Below are 14,436 nucleotides of genomic sequence, written 5' to 3' on the forward strand. Positions count from 1 at the left end.
TGATAACTACAATTACAAGGGAATAATAGGAATGGAAACAAACCAAAATTTATAATATTACAATTTATACAAATTTGATATAGCAGGGTCATCTTGCACTAAATACATTAATTACCTACATTACCATTTGCGCATGCTGCGTCTCTGCGTGCTCAATGATTTCTCAATAATCATTTGCGTTTGAACGCATTTTCTAATCAAAGGGCACTGCACAAAATTGGCCATTTCAGATTAATCCTTCATAATGTGGCTCAGCTGACCTGTTAGGGCAATAAATTATAGACCACTACTCACTCACAGGAGGTTATACTGTATAGTTAGGCAGTGGATATCGTCCGTGCGTCTAGTTGGGACAGCCGTGGGAAAGTTGATGAGTTGTGAGAATCTTGTCGTCTCCTCATAGAGCTATTCAGTTCAAAGTGGTAACGTTTTAACGTGTCCCCCTCATAGAGTTAAAAATAGGTCCACGATTATGATTAACGTCGGGTTTCATCTGGATGCCACAGTTGCAGTAGCCTATAGCTGTTCTGAAGCGTATTTACGCATCTGTGTTGGATGTTTCATCTTCAACTTGCATTGTTGTTAAACTGCAGAAGGGCAACTTGCCAACTTTACTCACATGTGCCCTTGTAATAGCCTAGTGTCTGTGACATATTCTAACTCTAGTAATGAGACAACTTGTGACTGACTGTTAAATACACAACTTTATATAATCTAACCAGACCGCGGTCTCTGTCTGACTGTCGTGCAGACCACAGTTATAATATATTGCAACAACTACGCAGCAGCAACAACAACTCTCTTCTTCCAGTCATCCCTTCACAATAAAGTGTCTCCCATTTACCTCCAAATGCAGCACATTTTACACTGGTTATTATTAACAGGAAATAGGTGTAATTTAACAGCGTGTGACACACTCTTTCTTTCTTTCGCTCTCTCGCTCTCTCTCTCCCAGAAACACACACACATGTTAAGAGAGAGAGAAAGAAAGAGCGAGGGAGCGCACGCGTGCAAGAGAGAGAGAGAGAGAGCTTGCAAAGCAGATGATTTGAAATGTGCCTGATTTGCGGTGATAATTAATGAACTGCTGTGTCATTGTCAACTGGTCAGGATGTCCGGAGAGATTAATTTTTTCCGGTCTTTGTCATAAAAAAACGGTCAAAACCGGCAATTATCGGACTAACGTGTGTGTGTGTGTGTGTGTCTCTGTATGTGTGTGTGTGTGTGTGTGTGTGTGTGTGGCTCTCCTCTCCGTAGGCCCTGGAGGTCCCAGACGGCCGGCGGGCTCCCTTCCGGCCCCAGCATCGTAGCAGCAGCACACAGAGCGTGGACACACAGACCCCCTCAGCACCGGGACGCTCCAGCAGCTGCTCCAGCCTGTCGCCCTGCCCCTCCCCCGCCTGCCCACAGGGCTCACACGACGGCAGCCCCTACTCCACAGAGGACCTGCTCTACGACCGGGACAAAGGTACCGCATGCACCCAGCTAGCTAGCACCCACATAACACCCAGCCAGTTTAAAATTCCATTTAGTTTTAGTCATGTTTTAGTCACCTGAAATGTTTTAGTTTTTGTCTAGTTTTAGTCGACTAAATATCCAGTTGATTTAGTCGACTAAAATGTATTTTGGCGGGCCGTGATGGCGTCTTAATGACTGATTTTACACTTGTAAAACTCTGTGTCTCTCTCTCTCTCTCTCTCTCTCTCTCTCTGACACACAGACAGTGGAAGCAGCTCACCTCTGCCCAAGTTCGCCTCGTCGCCCAAACCCAACAACACCTACATGTTCAAGCGCGAGCCCCCAGAGGGCTGTGAGAAGATCAAAGCCTTCGAGGAGACCAGGTACTGTATGGCTCTGCACTCAACTCTGTTCACATCACACAACACTGACCAGGTATGAGTCTGCACTCAACTCTGTTCACATCACACAACACTGACCAGGTATGGGTCTGCACTCAGCTCTGTTCACATCACACTGACCAGGCATGGGTCTGCACTCAGCTCTGTTCACATCACACTGACCAGGCATGGGTCTGCACTCAGCTCTGTTCACATCACACTGACCAGGCATGGGTCTGCACTCAGCTCTGTTCACATCACACTGACCAGGTATGGGTCTGCACTCAGCTCTGTTCACATCACACTGACCAGGTATGGGTCTGCACTCAGCTCTGTTCACAGCTGCTGAGCTGAGCGCGCTGCTAGTGGGAAACACATTATGGTGTTCTCTCTTTTCAGTTCAATGCCATGCAATGAAATTCTGAGACCCCTGGCAGACCAAGGACCAGATGGGGGGATTATATCTCCACTCTGGCCTTGGAACGCCTTGGGATTCTCCAGGATGAAGGGGCTAATGTTGCTCTGGAAAGGGAAGTCTGGAGCTCTATGCTGGAAGTGTTTCCACCGCAACCCGACTCGCGCAATGCAATTCAATTCAATTTAGTTCAGTTCAATTCAGTTCACTTCAGTGCACTTCAATGCAATTCAATGGGGCTTCATTGGTGTGAGCAAGTGTGAAATAAGACAATCAAAACTAAAAGATGTACAAGTAAAAGGAAAAAAAGAAATGTGTAAGCAATCACAATTAGAGCTAATTTACAAAACCACAAACATTTTTGCGTTTTCTGTTAGAAATGGTTCTATATTTACATGTAAGGAAGGCTAACATGGTAGCTTTTGAAAGAAATTAACGATTTTGCATTCACTCATATAAAAAAAAAATATATATATATATATATAAAACGTTTGAGACGCGTAGCAGCCCTTTTTACGCTAAATACATGCAGCAGCAGTCTTTCAGATGTATTTAAAGGTACTTGCTCTGTTGGTATGTGCAGTAGTTCTATTTACAGGAATACAAATATGATTACCGGTAGTTGAAGACCAGATTAGTTGATGACCAGAAAAACACGATTATGCACACTTTTTTTTCCAAAAAGGGGGCATCGCATCGCATAATATGCGTATCTCATCGCATTTTTTTTTGGCATATATTTACGCATATTCCGCATACTCCGCATATTCCGCAACTGCATAAAATCACATAAAAAACCTGCATATTTCATCGCTAAATCAAGGATTTTAGCCCTCCCGTTTTTATGGAGGGTTTAAATTAGTTGGCTTTAAAAAATATATATTCAAAGATTTGCATAAATGTTCATGATTAAAAAAAAAAAATCCAAAGCATAATATAACGGTTAAAGTGTAGTCCTAACGGTGCTTATATTCCATTGGACATCCTTCTCCTGTCACAACAGCTCACAAGCTCTCTGTCTATCTGTCTCTGTCTCTCTCTCTCTCTCTCTCTGTCTCTCTGTCTGTCTCTCTGTCTCTCTGTCTGTCTCTCTGTCTCTCTATCTCTCTGTCTGTCTCTCTGTCTCTCTGTCTCTCTCTCTCTCTGTCTCTCTGTCTGTCTCTCTGTCTCTCTGTCTCTCTCTCTCTCTCTCTCTCAGTTCCAGACAGTCCAGCTCTTCGTCGGTGCTCTTCTCGTGTCCAGATAAGAACAAGGTGAACTTCATCCCCACCGGCTCAGCGTTCTGCCCCGTCAGGCTGCCCGGCGCCATGCACCTCCTCGCCCCGCCCTCCGAGCCCGACGAGGAGGAGGAGGAGGAGGAAGGCTCCGAGGAGGCGCGAGGAGGAGCCTCCGCCAGCACCAGCACAGAGGACCCCCCCGAGGAGCCTGGCAGCCCCCCAGAGACTCCGCTGGTCCAGACAGACAGCCTGGCCATCAGCTAAAACCCCCCGCAGAGCTGGCCTCTGCCCTGTCTGCGAATAACGCTACTTTAAAACAAAACACCCACCCACCCACCCACCAACCCACCCACCCACCACCACCCACTGACCCACCCACCCACCCAACGCCCACCAATCAACCCCCCACGGCCCGCCTCCAACCCCACCCTCTCTCTCTCTCTCTCTCTCTCTCTCTCTCTCTCTCTCTCTCTCTCTCTCTCTCTCTCTCTCTCTCTCTCTCTCTCTCTCTCTCTCTCTCTCTCTCTCTCTCTCGGCTCATTTCGACTATGAACGGTTCTAAGTCAGAACCTTCCTCCAGAACCTGAAACCTTTTTTTCCCGCTATTTCAGAAACCTATTGAAAGTCATCGCTGTCCAACAGAAACCTCTTATCTCCATATACTAACTTTTCGCCTTATTCTTTTCGTAAATTAACGCCCTAGTTGATCATACTACAGAGTCACACAAAAGCATCAAAAGCAGCAGATCTACAAGCTCGAAACGCGTCGCTTCGCGCCGCGTTTCGAGCTTGTAGATCTGCTACTTTTGATGCTTTTGAATTGGAATCCTGAAAAGTTAGAGTTTTGGATATATGAGGTTTCCACCCGACAGAGACGATATTGAAAGTGTAAGTTCTGTGGGTTTCTGTAGATAAAGAACCTCCTCCTGAGCAGATCGTCCCAAATCAGGTTCTCTGTCTCTCCTTTTATCGAGTCGTAGCGTTTGGGAATCAAACCCACAACCTGTGAAAATAAGTACAATTAGTTCTCATAGTCGTAACGATCTGATCTGATCACTCTCTGTCTTTCTCTCTCTGTCTGTCTCTGCATGACGTAGCAACAATGTCCTAACAACAACAACAACAACAACACAAACAACAACAACAACGAGAACAACGACAATGACAAACAATCACAAAGACGTAGCCGCCTTTAACCACATGAACCCTAGCGTCCTGTTCTGATTGGCCAACTTTCGGCGAAAATAGATTTGGCGAGCATCCGGAGCGAAAGTAGCCGGTCTACAAACTCCACCGTGCGTTGAGATCTACAAGCTCAGATCTACAAAGAGATCTACAAGAGATCTACAAGCTCAGATCTACAAAGAGATCTACAAGAGATCTACAAGCTCACTTCGTGCCACACGGCGCGAGCTTGTACATCTGCTATTAGTTGAACATTTTTAGAAAAATCTTTGAAAGTGTTTGAAAAAAAGTGTGTGGGAGTCTTGCTTTCCCGTTGTCTTTGGTGACGCCATGTGTCGTGAGCTTGTAGATCGGCTATTTTCCGCTATTGGGACGTACGGCGTAGTTTGGAGGGTTTGAGTGGTTAATGTTCTGTCCTGCATATTTCTTAAATCGAGGAGGGAGACCACTGTACAATGCAGAAAGAATAATTGTAATGCCTTCAAACAGCCTTTATTAACAACCTTTAAACTTTAAGCCATGGAAAACAAAGTGTTTATGAAAAGGTTTACTAAGGTAATTAAATCAAGTCTAAAGTCCTTCCAAAACCTCATTCACTTGTATTGAGATTATATTATATTGCGACTTTTCTTCCACAGGAGGGCACTCTAACACAACTTAAAAATGACCCCTTGACTCTGAGAAGGAATGGATGGGTGTGAGGTCATCCCAAAACACATCACTCCTGTGTAAGGATTTGTAGAAAAACACAACTAGCTCGGATTTCTTCTTTTTTTGTGTGAAAACGAGCCATACTGAACGCAACAAAATGGCCGATCGCGGTAAAAAAAAAGTGTTGCTCTGTTGTTCCGGCTTTGTTCACTTCCGTGGCTTCCGCCACGGCTTCCGCCACGGCTTCCTCCAAAGATCGTCAATTTAAGGTAAAAAAAATGCTGGCATGGGGATGAAAAACAATGTTTTAATCTCAGGCAGTCATTAAGACCTGGAACGCATCTGTGTCACTTTAGATTTCTTTGGCTATTCAAAAATAGCAGATCTACAAGCTCATAGCGCGGCACTCTGTGCCGTGCTATGAGTTTGTAGATCTGCTATTTTTGAAAAAACGTGAAAATGATTTTTTTAAATATTTTTTCCCGAAAAACTTAGGATTTAGAAAATCTTTAAGAATCGCCTCAGGTCTTAATGTGTTAATAGGAACCAGCAGGCTGAGAGAGAACCCCGGAAGAGAGCTTCAATTCCATGCAGCACCGATTACTGAGCCGTGGGAATAAACACAGAAGCACCCGGGAGGAAGTGGACTAAGAAAGGGGAGGAGCCAAATCGACTTTTCTTTCTTTCTTTTCGCCCTTTCTAAAAAAAAACAACATTAAGACCTGGAACGCATCTGTGTCACTTTAGATTTCTTTGGCTATTCAAAAATAGCAGATCTACAAGCTCATAGCGCGGCACTCGATTTAGGATTTAGAAGACATTTTTTAAGAATCGCCTCAGGTCTTAATGGGTTAAACCAAATGGGTTTGCAGATTGAGAGTGTGTTTGCTTAAACAAAAGTTGTCTAAATAGTTGTTTGAAGGCATTAGTACTATTCTTTTGCATTGTGCGGTGGTCTGCCTCCTCAATTTGTTTATTTTTTTTTGCATTGGATTTCTCCGCCTCCTTTGGGAACAACCCTCTAGGACATCTCCACGTGTTTTAGTTTGTGTGGCACACTGCATATTTGTTTGGCACAGTTCTTTGCGGGGACAGAAGCCCTCGCTCTCTCACATGTTATAAAGGACGATTTTAAAGGGATGGTTCCACCGCGGCCTCCAGCCTAAAATCAGGCTGGTTCTGGGTCCGGACCGGTGCGTCTCAGGAGCAAGACACACATATAACTGAATGAAGAAGGCACTGGGAGGCAACTGGGAGCCTTTTTCTTTAAAGGTAGCTCTCCGTCACACCGACGTCGGCGGCAGTAAATGTTGGAAAGTGTCTGTTGCCTAAAATCTGCTGTTGAATGGGCGGCGGGTACACTGTCGCGAAAGCCGACGAGTATGCTAGTCAAGCCATAGGCTATTTTTTGCATGTCTGTCGGTGCATTCAACTTGTTTTTACCCACCTTCCAACCGACTGATCTCCCCACTTTACATTACATCACAGTCATTTAGCAGACACTTTTATCCAAAGCGACTTACAATAAGTGCATTCAACATAGGTAGGGAACGAAACTACTAATCACCAGTCTTAAGTGCATTCTCTTCTAAAACAAGCAACTAAGAGCGTACGTAGCGCTAAGGTAAAAGTGCAATATATCAGCTACCTACTTTATTAAACAGATGAGACAAATAGGAAAATCAAACGAGCAAGAGCTAAAACAAAATAAGTGTATCAAATAAACAAGATCCAATAAAACAAGAGCTCGTACAACTAATTGACAAGAAGTAGGCAATGCTAAGAGGAAGGGTCAGGGTAGCGTTTCCTGAAGAGGTGGGTTTTCAGCCTGCCGACTTCATTCGACTGCCACTCTGTAGTAATCTGTAGTATGTCTATTTGGTGGAGAGCTACCTTTAACATGGAACAGGGTGCAAGGCAAAAAATTATGATCTGTGATCTGACATCGAAGCGTTGTTTTTTTTTTTCGCCTTGCACCCTGTTCCATATCACGCTGGGCAAGACCTAGCCGGTCGAGTGTTCTTACAAATCTGTTTACATTCTCCGTGAATGAAACGAGTGTTGTGATTGTTTGAAAGGCTTTTCTCCTCTGAGATGAGTGAAGGCTGAGAACGAGGCTATTTCCGTATTAAAGAAAAAGGCTCCAATCATCGGCGGCGTTCCAGTGCCGCCTTCATTCAGCCATAAAGGAGGATTTGGAACAGGCTACTGTCGACTGGGAGGGATTAGGGGAGGGGCTGGGGGCGGGGTGGGGTGGGGTGGGGGGGCATGCATTTAAAGAAAAAAAAAAACTGGTAGTATGTTTAAGATTAAATTATGTGTTTTGTGTTCTGTTCCAGCAGCCACAGTATGAATAAGCTCTCTATAAGTATATACACATATATCTCTATGAAAAGAAAAGAAAAAAACGCTTGTTTAAGAAAAAATGAAGTCGGAAAAAAATAATCAACTGTGTATTGCTGTGTTATGAACGTTTTAACAGGAAGGAAACTGCTGTAGGATTATGTTTACAATATCCAGGTCACGTTTCTGAACCCTCTCTTTAAAGACAAACAACAACAAACTAAGAATGCGATCGGAAGTAAAAATCGGACAAAAAATGGAAAACGATCAACTTGGCCACAATTTGTTGCACAAAACGGTAGTCTCACAAGCCAGACTGTTGCCTCCCACAATGTTTAAATGTTTCCATCATACAGTCTGGAGCAACGGAAGCTCTGAAAATTATCCGGGAGTAAAGAGGATCCTGAATTTAAGGAGGTGTAGTTCAATACTATATAGCATTCAGGAGGTGTAGTTCCAGTACTGTAGCATTGGGATATTGTGGAATAGTTGTCTGGCTAAACGTACAGCGTACAGATCTGGCCTCGTTTCAGGTATTTCACTGGGAATCCAATACTCAGGTAATCTGGAATGTATGTCCATAAATATACAAATAATATCTGCAGCTTGACAGACGAGTTTCAATTGGTGGTCATATACTGTATCATTTTATTCCAATTAACTTCCCCCTCCCTCCATTTCAGACTCTGCCCCCAAAAACATTCCACGTTTTAGATCACCACCACATCACCACCCCCCCCCCCCCCCCCCCCCTCCCCCCTCGGGCTGGAGTTGCTGTCGGACGCAGAGGGCATTGGTTAAAATGAGACCGTTTGAAGACTGAATAGAAGGTCTGTCCACACCGAGCACCATACATGTAAAACTATAACGGTTTACGAAAGCTGTCCTCGTTCACAACCCTCTCGTAACCCATTAAATCCGGGCCCGCATCTCTGTCATTTTAGATTTCTTTGGGCAATTCAAAAATCAAGAAAATGTGCAAATCGTTTAAGTTTTTTTGGGATATATTAAAAGATTTGCACACATTTTCATGATGTTTCAAAATTATTAAAAATGTTAATATTTTTTTTTAAATCGTGAAAATCTTTGAATACATATTTTTTAAAGCGAACATTTGTAACTCAACTCTTTTTGCTCCTGGGGGTCCCTGGAACAACATATTTTACAAATATTTGCTTTCAAAACTATATGTTTAAAGATTTGCACGTAGTTTCACGTTTCTTCCAAAAAATAGAGTGCCGCACTATGAGCTTGTAGATCTGCTGTTTTTGAATAGCCAAAATAAATCTAAAATGACAAAGACGCGTCCCCGGATTGAATGGGTTAAAAAAAACAAAAAATGCAATCGGAAGCATGGATTAAAGTTACCGGTCGTCACCACTGATTTCAGTCATTTGGATTCTATAGAAGCCAGCATGTCTTCTGTTGAAGCATGTCACACACTGAAAATAGCCGATCTACAAGCTTGTAGATACGCTTTGCTTTATTTCATGCAGAAGTAAATCGGGCAAAAAAAAAAAAAATTCAACCGGCCACAATTCACAAAATGTGAGCAATGAGCATAAAACAGTGATGTTGTGGTTAAGGCTGTGATATGGACTCTGCCATTCCATTGAGTTAGAACCATATCTAAAAAATGCTATATTTAACGTTGTGGTACACTCTGCCATTCAACTTGAGAACGATATCTAAAACCATATTATTTATAGTATAGCAGTTATGGTGCTAGGTGAGGCCGGCCCATCATGCTTTGTTTAAATGACAAAGATGACTTTGTGTCAGGTGGAAGTGGTCATGTTTTGTCGTTGGACAGAGTATAACCTGAGCAGGTATTATTATTCTAGGGACCAGACACACACACTGTGAGGAGAGGAGAGCCACACTGTGAGGAGAGGAGAACACAGCTGACAGAGGGCGGGAAATTAAAGTCATAAATTAAGCTTCATGTCATCGCTGTCGGGCAGAAACCTCTTATCTCCATATTTTAACCGTTTGTGTGTTTTCTTACTTGATCACACTACAGTGTCACACAAAAGCATCAAAAGTAGCAGATCTGCAGGCGCAGTTTGAGCCTGTAGATCTGCTGCTTCTGCTAAAGTAACAGTTTTGGAGGTTTGCACCCGACAGAGACGGTTTGTAATCCGTAAACCAATGACAGGGGTCGAAAATAGCCGATCCTACAAGCTCACGAGTCGGCATAACGCGACAACGTTTTGAGCTTGTAGATTTGCGACTTTCAGACACTGTTTGTACGATGAAGTATTACGTCAGGCTTAAAAGACAATAATAATGTCACATTATTATTGTGGATGACACCAAATTGAGGAGAATTGAGCTCTACTATATTTGACTGTAGTTGAGGTCCCAACCTAAAGACTGTTGTGATAACTGCAGATTAAACTTTGATCTGTGCAATTCCATTGAAACGCATTCCATGAGACTTCAGCAGCTTAAACACATTCATACATGCAGTAATTCATTAATAACCGCCCCCCCCCCCCCAAAAAAAAAAAAAAGTCAGATAAAGGATAAAGGAAAGAAAGGAAGACTCGCTACTTGGAGATGATGTGTCACTAATGGTAGCAGTTTTAATGGTACATTTTATTTATGCTTTGAGCGACTTGTGTCCGAGGGTGCGTCGCGCTACACGTCTCATGACTTTCTGAGTTTTAAGCATCGTGTCGCATTTCGTACGGTCTGCGACTCGCCATCCGTGTCTGCCACAAAATGTAATCTAGGAAGTGACTGTAGCTTCCTTGGTAAAGAGCTTACTTCCTCTTCCTAATCCAATCAGATTATGCAACATTTTATGACGGCGTCTGGGACCATACATTTACATTTTTATCACATTTTCCAGAGGAAGGCGACTGGTTCTCAACATCGGGTCTGTGAACCACCAGGCGTCCCGAATGGACCCAATATGGGTCTGTAACTCTGAAGGTGTGTCATTGCGTTGACTGTATGTAGGCCTACTACTTGCGACGCTCGAACAAATATTAGTTTTATCACTGGGTGGGAATGCTCCTTGAGAGTGTACAAACTGAACAAAATGGACCCGACACTCTCATGTCTGTGTCACTCAGGTTGAGATCCTGCGTGACACATTTCTGTCATTTCGACGTCGCTTGCGTAATGCGACGCGTTGTTGGACACTTGCCTCCCAAAGCATAACTAAAACCTAAAAAGACCTTTAAATGTTTTTGACGCACTCGCCGACTGACTCGTGTCCTTGTCGCCGCCTGTCGAGGCACATCATCGTTGACGAGCGTTTCTAGGCAACCACAAAACAAACCACCCCCCCACCCCCGACATGTACATGACCCCACCACAGTTTTATTCATCTAAACAATTCAAGAGATAAAAGCATAATCACAAAAAAAATAAGTTTATTTTGATATCTTGTGTGCTTGTGGAATTCCGTCATTGATGCTCATCATTCATTATTTTGTATATACATATATATATATATATGGCTTTAAAAAGAGGATCAATGCAATGTTGTGGTTTTCTTAATTACATATCAGCACCTTATCAAGAGATATTGATTAGCTTATCGGGTGTCTCACATGATGCATACAATGACGCTGGTAAACTAGATGTGTGCAATAATACAGCAATGGTGTTTGTCCTCCTGAATGCTTCTCACTGCATCTTTGATCCATCCATGTTCTCCTTCTGGTTCTTTTGGGGGTTTTCTATGAGTACAGTATAATATGGATACTGGAAGAGTGGGCACCACCAAGGGAGAGTGGGAACCTCCATTTTAAACTGGCTATATTTTACAAAATGTCTTAGAAAATATATGAATTTTTAAAATTGTCTTAGGTATAGTGTACACTATTTGAACATGCATGGTCGGTAGTCCTACATCATTATCAGACCTAAATGTACCCTTCAACTTATTGTTCATGTCCAAAACGACGGGCTTTGCAGGTTTTGTAGCAATTTGCAGCATTTGTAGAGCTATTGGGCCTTAATTGTCGAATGTTCAAGCATGTTCTAATCATGTATACTTAACATTAATTAAACAACTAAATGTGAAAGGCCAATTTAACATCTTGGTGCCCGCTCTTACTTGGTGCCCACTATTCCTGTTGTACAATATTGTCGCTGTCGGGTTGAAACCTTGTATGTGCAATACTTTTCCTATTTATAAAACCACATGACAGACTTAAAGGAGAATTTCAGCCTAGCCTTTTTCTTACCTTTTTATGATATTATTATATCCTAGGATGAGTGGTATAGTACAACATTTTCATAACTCGTCATCCCGAGTCCACCACAGCTAATTATAAATATGCGTAATTTTTTAATAATACGTGATGAAAATACGCGATCTAGAGCATGGACCGTCGGCTCTGGTTTTTAGCTGTGGTGGACTCTGTATGAAGTTATGAACATGTTCTACTGTAGCGCTGGTCCTAGGATAATAATAACATCATATAAAGGTAAGAAAAAGGCTAGTCCGGAATATTAACCGCTTTCGTCCTGTATCGTCCCTTGTTTGGTCGTGCCGGAACGTTTTCAGTCATTTGTCTTTCAAGTCTTTCAAAAATGGCGAAATTGGCTCATCTACGTGTTTGTGAGATCTGCTGTTTTCGCTTATTTTTGTACAATACTGTCAAGCGACAAAGTATAAAATAGGGCAGTTGGCTCTGAAAGTGGGGTCCAGGGTGGGGGGGGGGGGCCTACAGGTCTGTAACTCTGACAATGTACAACTGGAACCAAATGGAACCAAATAGAGCCTTACCTTAACTCTTGAGTGTTCAAATGGAAACATTTGTACAAAATGGAAACATTTGTACACAAGAGTTACAAGGGTCCTTGAAATTAAAAACGTTTGAGAACCACTGAATTAATTAATTCATATGACAAAAACATACAACAAAATATAATGGAGATACAAGTTTTCTGCCCGGTAACGGCGATCGTATGCGGTACTGTTAAGAGTCATATATTCTGAGGCTGTGTCCGCATGGTTATTATGTGTTGCTATAGAAACCGTGGGTGGAGGAAAGGACAAACCAGCACTATGACGGTGTGATCAGAGCACATTGATGATATCATCGCCATGACATCATCAACGGCTCATAGAAACCTGCTGTGTCAAAGTTCATGCACAGAAATGGCAATAAAACCATTTGGTTGTTTTGTCCACTTGGTAGAACTCTGGAGTTGTTGTGAGGGCCTGACATATAGTCCAGTAATTTAACATTAACCATATGAAGCTGATAAAAGAACCACATTTTGCATGAGGCTTCTTTAGGACCTACTGATGGATTCTAGCCTTGGGATCCAAACTTTATGTTGAATATTTTCCATACAATTATCCATATCAACAACCATAAAAAAAAAATATATAACTCTATTCTCTGTTACTTAAATATGTTCAAGTCAAGGACCCCCACATTTATATGTATTTGGCCACAGACCCCAATCTGAAAAGATGATGTGCTATAGGACCCTTTTTAACTCATTCACTAACAGGAATTATTATTATTAATTAATTAATCCGTCTATTTTACCCTTGCCAGTGAAAATGGCATGGAATATTCTCTGTGAACCTGATCCTCGCGGACAGGGGCACGTTGCACGCACGGGGGTCCGATATCGTCGGACGATATCGGAAATTGGCCCGCCGCGATCCTCCATTCCAGAGCTATGGCTGTTTGAATGTGGCTTAATTGTTTTTTGACACTTAACAGACAAAACAAAAAACTAACAGAAATCAGAGAAAAAAATACTTTTGTAAATCCTATAACATGGAAGCAGACAGTCTTTTTTAGCGGTGCCAGCCGCTCTACATTTGACCGTGTCTGTGTGTCTGTCCGTCCGTCCGTCCGTCCGTCCGTCCGTATGTTTGCGGACGGCAAAGATGCAATGACAGACAGACAGACAGACAGACAGACGTTTCAACTTATTTCAGCAGCAGGTCAGGTAACAACATGTTGTGAAGATCAGATAAAACTGTAGTAGTGAAGTGAACACAATGCTGCATATATGACTACATTTAACTTGGAAACCAGTTGTTACATAACACCACCCCTCCTCTGTGTGTGTGTGTGTGTGTGTGTGTGTGTGTGTGTGTGTGTGTGTGTGTGTGTGTGTGTGTGTGTGTGTGTGTGTGTGTGTGTGTGTGTGTGTGTGTGTGTGTGTGTGTGTCGGTGTGTGTGTGTGTGTGTGTGTGTGTGTGTGTGTCGGTGAGTGTGTAAGTGCGAGAGTGCTGCATGCATGTGTAGGCCCATGCCACATGCCATGTGTGTGAGAGCGAGAGGCAGGAGGAGCAAGCAGAGAGAGAGAGAGAGGGGGTGGGGGGGATAGAGACAACTAAAACACCATGTAAAACACACTGATACGTTCATGTAACATCGGTGTATCAATGTAAAGTACATGAATACTAATGTATAAATGTAACATCAGTAAAGTACATTGATACACTGTAACAACATGTTTCCTCTCTCTCTCTCTCTCTCTGTCCTCACATAACCTCGCTTCACCAGGCTTTCTGTCCTCACAGGGTTTAATGCTCCTCCCAGAGAGAGAGAACAACCCTCTGTAGACACTCCCTGTATGATAGAACTTTATGTGTTTATACACAGTCCACCATTTTAACACAACACCACAGAGAACAGAACAACATGGACTCCATTTTACCACGGTGGATTAAAGCCTAAAGATTAATAAGTAAGTGTTTTTAGTCACTTTTCTAGGACTAATGTCTGGTATATAGTTGATTGTACAGTGTTTATACAATGACTCGTTCACATTGAATATACAAACAATGCTA

At 42.7% G+C, this 14,436-nt stretch overlaps 2 protein-coding genes across 5 annotated transcripts in view; both read left to right on the forward strand.

Annotated features, from left to right (window-relative positions):
• The window catches only part of LOC311062415 (glucocorticoid-induced transcript 1 protein-like), a 40,639-nt gene extending 36,691 nt beyond the window's left edge, over window positions 1-3,948 (forward strand). For 2 of the 4 annotated variants that reach the window (XM_084081436.1, XM_084081438.1), the window contains 3 exons: window positions 1,258-1,468; window positions 1,721-1,841; window positions 3,452-3,947. In XM_084081436.1, the coding sequence (XP_083937562.1) occupies window positions 1,258-1,468; window positions 1,721-1,841; window positions 3,452-3,734 (615 nt within the window). In that variant the 3' untranslated portion in view covers window positions 3,735-3,947. Of the gene's footprint in view, window positions 1-1,257; window positions 1,469-1,720; window positions 1,847-2,108; window positions 2,180-3,451 lie in introns of those variants that run through there. The other 2 variants (XM_084081437.1, XM_084081439.1) reach the window with 2 other exon arrangements.
• Window positions 3,949-14,255: 10,307 nt separating this feature from the next.
• The window catches only part of LOC311062402 (uncharacterized protein), a 700,443-nt gene continuing 700,262 nt past the window's right edge, over window positions 14,256-14,436 (forward strand). The window contains exon 1 of the mRNA XM_084081416.1: window positions 14,256-14,333. The gene's annotated coding sequence lies outside the window, so the exon portion shown is untranslated. The remainder of the gene's footprint in view (window positions 14,334-14,436) is intronic.

This window comes from Gymnoscopelus microlampas (assembly GCF_963454915.1).
Source record: "Gymnoscopelus microlampas genome assembly, chromosome: 15".
NCBI lineage: Eukaryota > Metazoa > Chordata > Actinopteri > Myctophiformes > Myctophidae > Gymnoscopelus > Gymnoscopelus microlampas.